We start from the raw sequence: 14,686 nt of genomic DNA on the forward strand, positions 1-14,686 counted from the left end.
GGGGGACACAGAGAGTGGGAGAGAGAGATTCCCAAGCAGGTTCCATGATCAGCATGGAGTGGGACATGGGCCTCATCCAATGACTGTGAGATCATGACCTAAGCCAGTATCAATGGTTACACACTTAACCAACTGAGCCATCCAGGTGCCCCCTGCATGGAGAAATATTAAGTAAACGATATAAACATAAAATCTTAGTTTCTGTTGTAACATGTTTACAAATAGTATCTCAAAAGAACAATATTATAAATAGAACAGAGGAGAGATCCTGCAAACTTTTCTATAAAGAGTTAGATAGTAAATATTATAGACTTTGCTAGCTAAGAGGTGAACTCAAAGGTATTATGTAGGTATATAAAATCACAAAAAAGAAAACTAATATTCACAAAATTTTACTGAGGAAATTCAAAATATGATAATAATAAGTAATCTTTTATAATATATGTCTATTAATGAAAAGACTGAATTTTTTTTCTTGGGATTTTATTTAAAGTGGGTTCAATGTTAATGTCCCATCACTAAATTCAGCACTAGTGTTTATCTGTACAAACCATTCATAGTTCATGGGCTATACAAAAGCAGGCAGGTTGGCCCATAAGCCATAGTTTGGTGACTCCTGGGCTAGAAAATCAAATAAATCATAGATATCTCACAAATGTCACAATAACGTCACAAATGCAAAGATACAACTATAAAATACTGTATTAAAACCATAAATTGTCCAATCTTATAAAATGATATAAATAAAATGTAAATACTGATTTTTATTTTTTGGGAGGAAACTTTTTTTTATGTTTATTTATTTTTGAGAGAGAGAGAGAGAGAACGAGTGGGAGAGAGGCAGAGAGAGAAGGAGACACAGAATCTGAAGCAGACTCCAGACTCCAAGCTGTCAACACAGAGCCTGACGTGGGGCTCAAATTCATGAACCGTGAGGTCTTGACCTGATCTGAAGTCAAACACTTAACTGACTGAGCCACCCAGGCACAACATAAATATTGATTTTAAAATAATTAAATATGTCACAAGGTACTCCTAAAATCAGTATTCCATCTAAAACAAACACTAATTATTTAATTAGCCATGTTGTGTCTGCTTTCTTAAAATTTATAGTTTAGTAGCTAACAGATGGAAAAAACCCACCACCATCATTGGTGACCACTAATGATGAATGGATAAACAAAATGTGGTGTATACATACAATGGAATATTATGCAGCCTTAGAAAGGAATGGAATTCTAACATGCTACAACATGGAGGACTTTGAGGACATTACATTACATTCACCTTGGCTAGGTGAAACAAGCCAGTCACAAAAAGACAAATACTGAATAATTCTACTTTTTTGAGGTACGTAGAGCAGCCAGATTCATAAATAGAAAGGAGAATGGTAGTTACCAGAGGCTGGGGGGGACAGGGAAGGGGACCAGGAATATTGTATAATGTATAGAGAGTTTCAGTTTTGTAAGATGAAGAATTCTATATATGGATGGTGGTACTGTTTGCACAACAGTATGACTGAACTTAATACCACTGAATGTACACTTAAAAATGGTTAAGATGGTAAATTTTATATGATGTGTACTACACATAAATCATTTTATGTGATGATTTTACCACAATAAAAAAACTGGGAAAAAATGTAGAAATTGGAGTTGACAGACTCTCTATAAAATTTTTCAGAAGTAAATTGATACTTTCTTTCCCTCTTGATAACTTTCTCAGTAAGGATAAGTAATTCATTATCCTATTGTCTAAGAACAGAACTTAAAGCATGTATTCTCTTCAACAATATGCCATTGCATAGTTTAAATATTTGAAGACCTCACTAAGGCCTTTAAATAGAATAATTTTTTTAATGTTCATTTATTTATTTTGAGAGAGAGTGAGTGAGCACAAGCAGGGTAGGGGAAGAGAGAGGGAGTGGGAATTCCAAGCAGGTTCTGTACTGTCAACGCAGAGCCCGATGCGGGACTGGGACTGGACCTCAGCAATGTGAGATCAGGACCTCAACCTGAGCCACCCAGGTGCCACTTTAAATAGAATAATTTGAATAACAAATCACTTTAATTGGTTTTCCCCAACTTCTAACTTCCCCCATCTTGAGGATTAGTTTCAGAGAACCCAGCCTATCTGGGTTTTCTGCTTTCAGGTTTCATCTAGCTTCCATTAAAATGTCAGTTGGGCTCTGTTCTCTTCTGGAAGCTTGAATGGAGAAGAACCTGCTTCCAAGCTCACTCAGGTTGTTGGCAGAATTCATTTGTTTGCAGCTATCAGCCTAAGAGTTTCGATATTTTGCTGTTTGTTAGCCAGAGGCCAAACTCAGTTCCGAAGGGCTATCTATGGTTCCCTACCATACGGCTGTCTTCATAGGAGTTCACAAAAGGGCAGCTTACTTCTTCAAGGCCAACAGGAGAGTGAGAATGTGCTAGCAAGATGGAATCTAAAATAAAACCTAATGTAACCATAGGAGTGTCATCCCATCAACTTTGCCATGTAACATAACATCATCACAGACCATTTATTTTCTCTATAGTGGGGGAAAAGGATGGAGTTGATGTCTTCCTTTCTAGCATCATGGCATCAACAGCAATTAGCAGATTCCCCGTTAGTATTAAAAAAAAAAAAAAAAAAAAAAAAAAAAGCAGGGGCCTGGGTGGCTCAGTTGGTTGAGCATACAACTTCAGCTCAGGTCATGAGCTGGTGGTTCATGAGCTCGAGCCTCACGTTGGGCTGACTGCTTCAGATCCTCTGTTGCCCTCTCTCTGCCCCTCACCTGCTCACACGTGCTATCTCTCTCAAAAATAAATAGGCATTTTTTTAAAAAAGCAAAATTCCAATACTCAAATTTTACAATAAGGAGAAAAGTACTAAACTGCTCATTAGACATCCCATTTTTCTATACAATATTCTTTCTTAGTTGGTAAACAAAGGCAAATATACAAAAGTAAAGTTCAAGGGAAGCAGGAAAAGACCTGAGAACAATGAACTCTTCAAATATTTTCTAAAGTACAATGTTTATTAGATGTCTAAGTCGTTTAGTCATTTCTAATTTTCAACCCTATAGCAGAAAAGCTTTCCAAATCACTTTCATTCCATATAATATAGGCCTTAACAGTCAGCGCTCCAAATCTGGAACCAGCATACTCCTTTCTATATTAACCTGCCAGTAAGCTACAGAAAGCAAATCAAGAACACACAAAGCCTGCTATAAATTTGGTTATGGAGATGAGGGCTACACAGAACCTCTTAAGTCCAGTTTCAGTTCCAAGAACAATATTAATATTGATTTCTGGGACATTATAAAACATAAGTCTTCTAAACAGGGCTAACTGGTATCCAATGCCATGAACAGATAAAGTCCAGAGTAGCAATAAGTCCAATTCACCAAAAGGAGGCATCATCTAGAGGCACGTCTGATACTTAAAGACTTTATGTCAGGCTGGATTGACACCAGTGAGTTTCTGCAGAGACAGGACCCATTTTTTGAAGTCTGTATAAAGCCAAACTGATACAAATGTTATCTATAGTTTTATAAAGCCAACACAAAAGGAAACATCAAAGTACTTCCACAAAAACACACTTCAACAAAAATAGTTCTACTACAGCGCAGAGGAATGAAAAGTCTTTCCTAGAAATGAGCGCTATTGCTAAAGTGGCACTCAGAGTCTATATACCATATAGTACTTTTATCTATCACTCTAATAGTTAAGCATTTAAACAATGCAATCCTAATTTTTCCTGGATTTTTATCCTCACAAAGTTGATCCATAAATAGGAAGTTTATCTGTTCATTTTGAGGGGTGGCTATCTATTCTAAGCAGTCATCTAAGGAAATATAACTGGTGGATTGTCTCATATCCTTATGTGAAACATTCAGCAAATAATCTAATCTCTTTTCAAACTTAGTTCTTCTTTTCCATGGGCATTAAAGAAAGTAATTAAGATTTTTAAAAGGTTTTTTAAATATTTACTTTGTTTGGGTACACTGTTCCTAAGAAATGATTTTTTCTTTTCTTTCTTTCTTTCTTTCTTTCTTTCTTTCTTTTCCCCTATGGTATAATACACAGAGCTTATTTAGATTTCACTTGTTTTACACATAGTCATTCCATGTACTTTTGTGGTCTAAAGTCATCACTTGGAGGTAGCAATGGAAAATAGCAGTGTCAGAAGACCTGGGTTCCTTCACTAGCTATGTGACCTTGAGTAAGCCACCCTAACCTATAAAAGGGGACTAGTATCTGGCCTACTATACACACATAGCAAATTATTCAATTTATATAAAAATTGATCAACTGTTTTGATATATTTTAAGAGATATAGGAAAAGATTCTTCTTAAAAATATTTTCATAGGAAGGCTGCTGATGAAAAAAGCACAGGCTTTACACTCAGGAGTCCTGTGTTTCTTGGATTCTAGCTCTGTTACTTATTAACGTATGATCTTGGCAAATTAATTATTCTCCATGCTTTCAATTTCCTTGTATGTTTGACATAATCCCAACTCAGAGGATTGTTGTAGGGATTAAATGAGGTAATTCAATAATCACTCACTCAACATGTATTTATCTAGCAATCATTCTGCTTGGTGCAATACTAGTTAAAAGTCCCATGTGAAACACACACACACACTGTGCTAGACTACTAGACTTCAGGGTTTCAAAAAAAAGTCAATGATACATTAAAGCTACATTATGGCAAAAACAAAACAAAACAAAACAAAAAAAACCTAATTTTTTTTTTTCACCTATGTACCTTTTTGGAACCAGTCATAGGAATCTGGTAAGTTTTTGTGAGCTGTTACAGACAAATTTGCAAGACTGAATCCAAGCACAAAAAGTCAAGTCTGGATTCAGAAAATAATTCTGAACTAACAGAAAACACATTTTGAGTCTAGCTGTTCATGTGCCTGACAGGATAAACACAAGAAGGTCACAAAAAAGACAAAGGTTAGAACTGATGGCATTTACCACACAACATATAACTAATATAGGGCCTGGCATAGGGTAACTGCTTATAAATATTGGTTGAAAGAATTGAATTGAATTGAATTGAATCCCAATTCTGCCACCAAGTGACTCTGAGTAAGTTATCAACTTGTCTGAACCTTAGTTCTCTGTGAAATATAAATGTGTCTGTTTTATCTATCTCATAGGACAGTTGTTATCAAATGAAATCACATGAGAATGTATTGGCACTAACAAAACAATAATTATGACATATAATGACTACTGGTACTAATTAGCTCAGAAGCCTACTTGTAAGATGCTAATATGTAAGTACAACGAAAGAGCATCAAAATCTACTGGGGAAAAACCCCCATATTTTCGAAAAATGTCATCTTTATGATGAAAGGAGCTGGTCACCGCTAAACTGGTGCTGTTCCTTTTCTAACCCGTAGGTTACAGCGGCAGGGTCTGCTGAGTGGCATCGTGTTTGACTGAATCCCCCAGTCAGCCCAGGCAGCAGTAAGATGCCGATTTGAGGGTCCCCACCTTCAGAACCACCATCCAGGCCCAAACAAGGCACTACCGGTAAGATGCCTTTGTAGTTAGCGGAGCGAGAAAACAACAGCACCGAGACAATTCCACCCTCCATAGGGGTAAAGGGACCGCCTGCCAGCCTAACTCACCCGGGTCGGCCAGAGCGCGCCCCAAAGCCCCGCCTCGTCCAGCGCCCCCGCGTCTCCGGCCAAGCCCTGCGCCCCCAGTCCCTGCCTCCCGGCACGTACGCAGTGCTGAAGGCTGGGGGAGTGCGGCCTGGACCGGCTACTTACCCAATGGCCGTTCTTAGGGCGCCTGCTGTCCAGCTGGCCGAGCCTCCCGGCACTGTCCTTCCGGGGCTCCCAGGACTTGCCTTCAGTCGGAGCCCCAACTGCAGCGACTGCAACCTCTGCAAGCACGTAGGAGCAAGGGGGCGCAGAAAGCGAAGCCTACAGAGAGGGACGAGCCCGGGGCGGGGTAGCCGTTTAGCCACGCCCTTAACCCCTCCCCCGCTGTTCCCCGCGAAGTCCTGGGAGGCAACGAGGTACCGACGGACGTAAGAAAGCTAGGACACAGGGCCCCGCCCCTGACCTCTTCCCGCCCTGCCGGGTCCAGACTACGCCGTGACTCCGTCGCTGACCTCGGGGCGCTCCACCCACTTCTAGTTGGTGGGCGCGCAAGCGCACTTGCCGGCTTCTTTTGACAGCTTTGGCCAAGTGAGAAGGGAGGGGAGCAGGAGGTGTCGCGAGAGTTGGCCTCCGCCTCGTAGGTGGTGTAACTATGGCGAGTCCGGGGGTCGACACTGAGCAGGAGCCGCTCTTAGGCTACCGCACACCCGGAAGCAGGTGAGCGGATGTTGGGAGAAAGCCCCCTCATCTTCCTGCGCTATTGGGACTGGCCCCTTTCCTGGCGTCAGCCTTACGGAACCGAAAGATGGGTCTCAGGGCGGCGGGAGGCTGCGTCCGGTCTGGTGAAACAGGGCGATGTGCTCCTGCGCCTGAGAAAAGAGGTCCGCGGTGAGCCAGCGGGTTCTGGTGAAGCTGTCAGAGAAACTCAAACTGCCTTCTTTCCAACAGTGTTGCAGCCTTTAAGTGTCTACATTCTGCATTCCTCTACAGAACTCATCACTTTACACGTCTCCCAGAAGTTCCGAAATGAGGGTTTTAATCGATGCTTGAAGATACCTCTCTTAGGTCGCCCTTTATTATTTCCAGTTATTTTAATCCTAGTTTATGGACAGCAATTTAGAATTGTTGCAGTTGGTCTCTTACTACGCAATTAAGAATCTATTTTTGTTTTTAAGAAAATGGAATTAAGTATCATTATGTTTGAAGCCTAATTTATCAAGTAAATTAATGCACAGTTAAGCTGTCAACCACCATGTTAATTTTTGCTCATTTGTCTCTAAAGCACCAAACTTTTATTTTAACCACTTTGTTTGAAACTCTGGACAGTGTATCTCTCTGGTCCCCAGTTTACTAAACGGAATATAGGCATTGCATATTACCTATATTTTAAATTGAGATCAATACAATTATTATCAATGTTGAAATGTGTCATAATAGAGTGATGTCCTCAGGGCCTATTGAGACATTTTGGACTATTTGCTTCCATATTAGTTTTTTTCTTCTACACTACTTTCTTACCAATTTATTCTGCACTTGCTACACTTTTAATGTTTTCTGTTTACTTTTTAGTTTTTCTGCCTATTCTGTTGGTGGCTGACTATTCCCCACAATGTTTTTATTATCTTTTGACAACTTTTGTTTTTGTTTCTGTCAGCAACCTCTCTTCTCCCAACTTTATTTTCAGACTTCTAGTTTGCTGCTATTTTGAAAACCATATCTAAGCTTAATAGAACTATGTGTAGTTAGAATATGGAAGCTATGACTAGGGCTAACGATCTGTCTTATTAGTCAAATGCACGTGTTTCAGTGCATAGATTGCCACATTTGGATTTCTCAAACTTCTGCTTCTTCCAGGTTCTTGGCTATCTTCCAGATAGATTCAGGATCTTTGAGTTAATGGTTAGATGTGGTCTTGCTATACATTCTGTCACTGTGTCCAAATTGCTTTTAAAAAAGGACTTACTTTTGGCTTTGATTATGTCCTTGTGATTGAGGCTCATTAAGGTGCATCTAAATTCAGATGTTCTGTCCATAAACAGTACTTGATTGAGATTCTAGATTTAGCATTTTAAAAATAAGATATTTTGAGAATAATTCAATAAGTATACCATCTTTAAAAATACAGTTGGATTCCCTAGTAAAGTGAACAAATATGTAATGGACAAGCGGTATTCACTTTGAGTAAATTGTAGGAACTTCAGCCTAGTTCACCACCAACTTTTCCTCACTAGGAAGGTTAGTTTTAGTTTATTGGTCTGATGAGTCCTGGGTGGTCTCCACTGCCTCTATCTACAATGTTTGAGAGAACAGAGTTTGGCAAACTTTTTCTGTAAAGGTCCTGATGGTAAATATTTTAGGCTTTGCAGAACAAGAGGCAAAATCAAAGATACAGGTACTTAGATAACAAGAAAGAAAACAAATTCTCACCAAAAAAAATTGGTAATGAGATTTATAATAAATGAGTAAAATCTTTTTGTAATACAAATCAATGAGGAATAGATTTCAGGGGTGGCATTTTGCTTAACAGAGTTAAAAGTTAATGTTTTCTTTAAAAAAATTTTTTTTCTAATGTTTATTTTTGAGAGAAAGAGAAACAGCATGTGAGTGGGGGAGGGCAGAGAGAGAGGGAAACACAGAATCTGAAGCAGACTCCAGGCTCTGAGCTGTCAGCACAGAACCTGATGTGGGGCTCAAACTCATGAACCGTGAGATCATGACCTGAAATGAAGTTGCACGCTTAAATGACTAAGCCACCCAGGCGCCCCAAAAGTTAATGTTTTCTATTAAGTTGATCACAAGTACTCACAAATATGTTCAAATAGTAACAACTATTCTTAGTTCACTGGTGATCTAGAAACAGGTGATAGGCTGGGTTTGGATTGAGGACTATAGTTTGCTGATCCCTTTCTGAGAATATCCTAAAATGTTACAGGTGCTTAAAATTTTCTTTGCAACTCCGGCCTAATTTCTGTAATACAAATATTGCTATGACTTCTGGTCTTGTAGAGCATATCCTTATAGAACATTCTCAATTTACTTCTGTCTTCTAGATTCTGTACGGTAACACCATTACACTATTCTGTAAGTGAGCACACACTTCTTTCTCTTATCTTCTTTGAATATAGGTTCTTTTTTGCTCTTCAGTAGTTCACAGATGCTCTCTCTAATAAATGTGTAATTTTATTTTCCCCCCCGTAAATCTAGAATCATTTTTTGAAAATAAAGTACTGCTATTTATCCAAGGCTCCTTGTATTAAATAATGATCTATTGAACCTAAATTTGGCACTTTATTTCTGTTAACTTTTATCTAACTTATTTTGGTGGCCAATTCACTCTAGCGTATCATGAATTCTTTCTAGTTTTTAAGTTACAGGCTTAATAAACATATTATCATTTGATGTATTATAGTTTGTAATGAAAATGTTGAGCGGGACAAAACTCTACCATTATAATTTCACTTGAAGGAGAATCTCAAATGGAGAACTAATATCAGATGGCAGCAGTAATAGTCGAAAGGAATCAAAAAGTTAAAGAAATTGCCTTGGAAGTGCAGCATTCATTCTTGTGCCTTTGAAATACAAGACAGAAACCTTAGAAACTCAGTCTTAGCCATGTGACATGGTTGGTTGAATCATCAAAATTAACAAAATACAGTAAAAATTGAAACTTCATTGAAGAACAGCTATACTCTTCAATGTTCCTACTCTCTCTAACAAAGTAGAAAGATATACTTCTTCACTAAAATTATACTTTTTGAATTGAAAAGAAGGAAAACGTAAATTTCTTTATTTTTAAAAATTTCAAATCCATAGAAAAGTTGAAAAAGCGGTACAATGAACACCTGTATAACCTGTGACTAACCATTAGCCTTGTTCACACTCCTCAAATCTCTATACACATACAGCTCTCTTTTGCCAAACTACTGAAAAGTAGGTTGCAGATATCATGACACTTTTATCCCAAGTATTTCAGTGTGTAGCCTGCATCTTCTCAAAATAAAAACATTCTTTTATACAACTGCATGACTGTTGTCATAGTTAAAAATATAATACTAATGCAGAATATCATGCAATATACAGTCTAAACTGAAGAATATTCATTTGTTCCAAAACTGTACTTTATAGCTATTGTTTTTTTTTTTAAATAGGATCAAACTAATGGTCATGCATTATTATAGGTTTTTTATACTCTCTCAACCTATAACTGTTCCCTGATCTTTTCTCTCTATTCTTCCCAACATTGAATCCTTTAACAAGTCTAGGTCAGTGTTCTGTAGAACATCTCACATTCTGGATGTTTGGCCTGTTTCTTCTTCTTTTTTTTAAATCTTTATTTTTTTTTTAATTTTATTTTTCTATATATGAAACTTATTGTCAAATTGGTTTCCATACAACACCCAGTGCTCATCCCAACAGGTGCCCTCCTCAATACCCATCACCCACCCTCCCCAAATCTTTATTTTAAATAGGTTTCATGCCCAACTTGGGGCTTGAACCACTGACCCTGAGATCAAAGTCCCATGCTCCACTGACTGAGCCAGCCAGGTGCCCTTGGACTGTTTCTTCTTTTTTTTCTTAATAGGAATATTTCATTTTTTTCTATAATTTATTTATTTTTTATAATTTACATCCAAGTTAGCACATGGTGCTACAATGATTTCAGGAGTAGATTCCTTAAGCCCCTTACCCACTGAACCCATCCCCCCTCCCACAACCCTTCCAGCAACCCTTTGTTTGTTCTCTGTATTTAAGAGTCTCTTATGTTTTGTCCCCCTCTCTGTTTTTATGTTATTTTTGCTTCCCTTCCCTTATGTTCATCTGTTTTATATCTTAAAGTCATCATATGAGTTGAGTCTTATGATATTTATCTTTCTCCAGCTAATTTCACTTAGTATAATACCCTTTAGTTCCATACACATTGCTGCAAATGGCAAGATTTAATTCTTTTTGGTTGCTGAGTAATACTCCATTATATATATATATATATATATATATATATATATATATATATATATACACACACCACATCTTCTTTATCCACTCATTCATTGATGGACATTTGGGCTCTTTCCATACTTTGGCTATTGTTGATAGTGCTGCTGTAAACATTGGGGTGCATGTGTCCCTTCAAAACAGCACACCTGTATGCCGTGGATAAATACCTGGTAGTGCAATTGCTGTGTCGTAGGGTAGTGCTATTTTTAATTTTTTGAAGAACCTCCATACTGTTTTCCAGAGTGGTTGCACCAGTTTGCATTCCCACCAGCAGTGCAAAAGAGATCATCTCTCTCTGCATCCTCACCAACATCTGTTGTTGCCTGGAGTTGTAGCCATTCTGACAGGTGTGAGGTGGTATCTTATTGTGGTTTTGATTTGTATTTCCCTGATGATGAGTGATGTTGAGCATCTTTTTGTGTGTCAGTTGGCCATCTGGATGTCTTCTTTGGAGAAGTGTCTATTCATGCCTTTTGCCCATTTCTTCACCTGATTATTTGTTTTTGGGGTGTTGAGTTTGAGAAGTTCTTTATAGATTTTGGATACTAACCCTTTATCTGATATGTCATTTGCAAATATCTTCTCCCATTCTGTCAGTTGCCTTTTAATTTAGTTGATTGTTTCCTTCGATGTGCAGAAGCTTTTTACTTTGATGAGGTCCCAGTAGTTCGTTTTTGCTTTTGTTTCCCTTGCCTCTGGACACGTGTTAGATAAGAAGTTGCTGTAGCCGAGGTCAAAGAGGTTTTTGCCTGCTTTCTCCCCTAGGATTTTGATGACTTCCTGTCTTATGTTTAGGTCTTTCATCCATTTTGACTTTATTTTTGTGTAGGGTGTAAGAAAGTGGTCCAGGTTCCTTTTTCTGCATGTCGCTGTCCAGTTTTCCCAGCACCACTTGCTGAAGAGACTGTCTTTATTCCATTGAATATTCTTTCCTGCTTTGTCAAAGATTAGTTGGCCATACGTTTGTGGGTCCATTTCTGGGTTCTCTATTCTGTTCCATTGATCTGAGTGTCTGTTCTTATGCCAGTACCATACTGTCTTGATGATTACAACTTTGTAATACATCTTGAAGTCTGGGATTGTGATGCCTCCAGCTTTGGTTTTCTTTTTCAAGATTGCTTTGGCTATTTGGGGTCTTTTCTGGTTCCATACAGATTTTAGGATTGTTTGTTCTAGCTCTGTGAAGAATGCTGGTGTTTATAGGTATTGCCTTAAATATGTAGATTGCTTTGGGTAGTATTGACATAACAGTATTTGTTCTTCCTATCCAGGAGCATGGAATATTTTTCCATTTTTTTGTGTCTTCTTCAGTTTCTTTCATAAGCTTTCTATAGTTTTCAGTGTATAGAATTTTTTTTTTTTACCTCTTTGGTTAGATTTATTCCTAGGTATTTATGGTTTTTGGTGCAGTTGTAAATGGGATCAGTTCCTTGATTTCTCTTTCTGTTGCTTCATTATTGATGTATAGGAATGCAACCAATTTCTGTATATTGATTTTGTATCCTGAGACTTTGCTGAATTCATAGATCAGTTCTAGCAGTTTTTTGGTGGAGTCTTTTGGACTTTCCATTTAGAGCAACATGTCATCTGTGAAGAGAGAAAATTTGACCTCCTGCTGGCTGATTTGGATGCCTTTTATTTCTTTGTATTGTCTGATTGCTGAAGCTAAGACTTCCAATACTATGTTGAATAACAGTGGTGAGAGTGGACCTCCCTGTCTTGCTCCTGACCTCAGGGGAAATGCTTTCAATTTTTCCCCATTGAGGATGATATTAGCGTTGGGTCTTTTGTATATGGCTTTTATGACCTCAAGGTATGATCCTTCTATCGCTACTTTCCTGAGGGTTTTTATCAAGAATGATGCTGTTTTTTTGTCAAATGCTTTCTCTGCATTTGTTCAGAGGATCATGTGATTATTGCCCTTTCTTTTATTGATGTGATGTTTCACATTAATTGTTTTGTGGATATTGAACCAGCCCTGCATGCCAGGTAGAAATCTCACTTGGTCATGGTGAATAGTTTTTGTAATGTATTGTTGGATCTGGTTGGCTAGTATCTTGTTGCGGATTTTTGCATCCGTGTTCATCAGGGAAATTGGTCTATGTTCTCCTTTTTAGTGGGGTCTTTGTCTGGTTTTGGAATCAAGTAATGCTGGCTTCATAGAAAGAGTTTGGCTCTTTCTTGTTGGCTAGTATCTTGTTGCGGATTTTTGCATCCGTGTTCATCAGGGAAATTGGTCTATGTTCTCCTTTTTAGTGGGGTCTTTGTCTGGTTTTGGAATCAAGTAATGCTGGCTTCATAGAAAGAGTTTGGATGTTTTCCTGCCATTTCTATTTTTTGGAACAACTTCAAGAGAATAGGTGTTAACTCTTCTTTAAATGTTGGTAGATTTCCCCTGGAAAGCCATCTGGCCCTGGACTCTTGTTTTTTGGGAGATTTTTGATTAGTAATTCGATTTCTTTACTGGTTATGGGTCTGTTAAAGTTTTCTATTTCTTCCTATTTCAGTTTTAGTAATTTATGTTTCTAAGAATTTGTCCATTTCTTCCAGATTGCCAATTTTATTGGCGTATAATTGCTTATAATATTCTCTTATTATTGTTTTTATTTCTGCTGTGTTGGTTGTGATCTCTCCTCTTTCATTCTTGATTTTATTTATTTGGGTCCTTTCCTTTTTCTTTTTGATCAAATTGGGTGGGGGTTTGTCAATTTTTTAATTCTTTGAAATAACCATCTGTTCTACTGTTTTTTTGGTTTTGATAGCATTGATTTCTGCTCTGATCCTTATTATTTCCTATCTTCTGCTGGTTTGGGGTTTTATTTGCTGTTCTTTTTCCAGCTCTTTAAGGTGTAATGTTAAGTTGTCTACCTGTGACCTTTCTTCCTTCTTTGGAAAGGCCTGGATTGCCATATACTTCCCTCTTATGACCGCCTTTGCTGTGTCCCAGAGGTTTTGGGTTGTGGTGTTATCATTTTCATTCACTTCTATGTACTTTTTAATTTCGTCTTTAACTTCTTTTATTTATTTAAAAAAAATTTTTTTTAATGTTTATTTATTTTTGAGACCGAGAGAGACAGAGCATGAACGGGGGAGGGTCAGAGAGAGAGAAGGAGACACAGAATCTGAAACAGGCGCCAGGCTCTGAGCCCTCAGCACAGAGCCCGATGTGGGGTTCGAACTCACGGACCTTGAGATCATGACCTGAGCTGAAGTCGGACACTCAACTGACTGAGCCACCTAGGTGCCCCAATTTCCTCTTTAACTTCTTGGTTAGCCCATTCATTCTTTAGTATGATGGTCTTTAGTCTCCAAGTATTCGTTATCTTTCCACATTTTTTCTTGTGGTTGATTTTGAGTTTCATAGAGTTGTCTGAAAATATGCACAGTATGATCTTGATCTTTTTGTACTTGTTGAGGGCTGATTTGTGTCCCAGTATGTGATCTATTCTTTAGAACATTCCATGTGCACTGGAGAAGAATGTGTATTCTGTTGCTTTAGGATGAAATGTTCTGAATATATCTGTTAAGTCCATCTGGTCCAGTGTGTCATTCAAAGCCATTGTTTCCTTGTTGATATTTTGATTGGATGATCTGTCCATTGCTGTGAGTGGGGTGTTGAAGTCTCCTACTATTCTGGTAGTACTATCGATGAGTTTCTTTACGTTTGTGATTAATTGATTTATATATTTTGGTGCTTCACATTTGGAGCATAAATGTTGATAATTGTTAGATTTTCTTGGTGGATAGACCCCTTAATTATGATATAATACCTTTCTTCATCTCTTGTTACAGTCTTTATTTTAAAATCTAGATTGTCTGACATAAGTATGGCTACTCTGGCTTTCTTTTGGTGACCACTAGCATGATAGATGGTTCTCCATCCCCTTACTTTCAATCCTTAGGTGTCTTTAGGTCTAAATTGGGTCTCTTGTAAACAGTATATAGATGGATCTTGTTTTCTTATCCATTCTGTTACCCTGTGTCTTTTGATTGGAGCATTTAGTCCATTGACATTTACAGTGAGTACTGAAAGATAAGAATTTATTGCCATTATGTTGCCTGTAGATTTGGAGTTTCTGGTG

The 14,686-nt window shown here is 37.9% G+C and overlaps 2 protein-coding genes across 6 annotated transcripts in view; one reads left to right on the plus strand and one right to left on the minus strand.

Moving 5' to 3' along the window:
* Positions 1 to 6,110, minus strand: part of ABHD18 (abhydrolase domain containing 18) — a 50,165-nt gene extending 44,055 nt beyond the window's left edge. The window contains exon 1 of the mRNA XM_047855396.1: positions 5,775 to 6,110. The gene's annotated coding sequence lies outside the window, so the exon portion shown is untranslated. The remainder of the gene's footprint in view (positions 1 to 5,774) is intronic.
* Positions 6,109 to 14,686, plus strand: part of MFSD8 (major facilitator superfamily domain containing 8) — a 48,307-nt gene continuing 39,729 nt past the window's right edge. Inside the window, exons 1-2 of one of the 5 annotated variants that reach the window (XM_047855390.1) lie at positions 6,120 to 6,326; positions 6,558 to 6,674. In XM_047855390.1, coding sequence (XP_047711346.1) covers positions 6,652 to 6,674 — 23 coding nt within the window. In that variant the 5' untranslated portion in view covers positions 6,120 to 6,326; positions 6,558 to 6,651. Of the gene's footprint in view, positions 6,327 to 6,356; positions 6,498 to 6,557; positions 6,675 to 14,686 lie in introns of those variants that run through there. The other 4 variants (XM_047855391.1, XM_047855389.1, XM_047855393.1 and 1 more) reach the window with 4 other exon arrangements.

Source organism: Prionailurus viverrinus, chromosome B1 (assembly GCF_022837055.1).
Source record: "Prionailurus viverrinus isolate Anna chromosome B1, UM_Priviv_1.0, whole genome shotgun sequence".
In the NCBI taxonomy this organism is placed as follows: domain Eukaryota; kingdom Metazoa; phylum Chordata; class Mammalia; order Carnivora; family Felidae; genus Prionailurus; species Prionailurus viverrinus.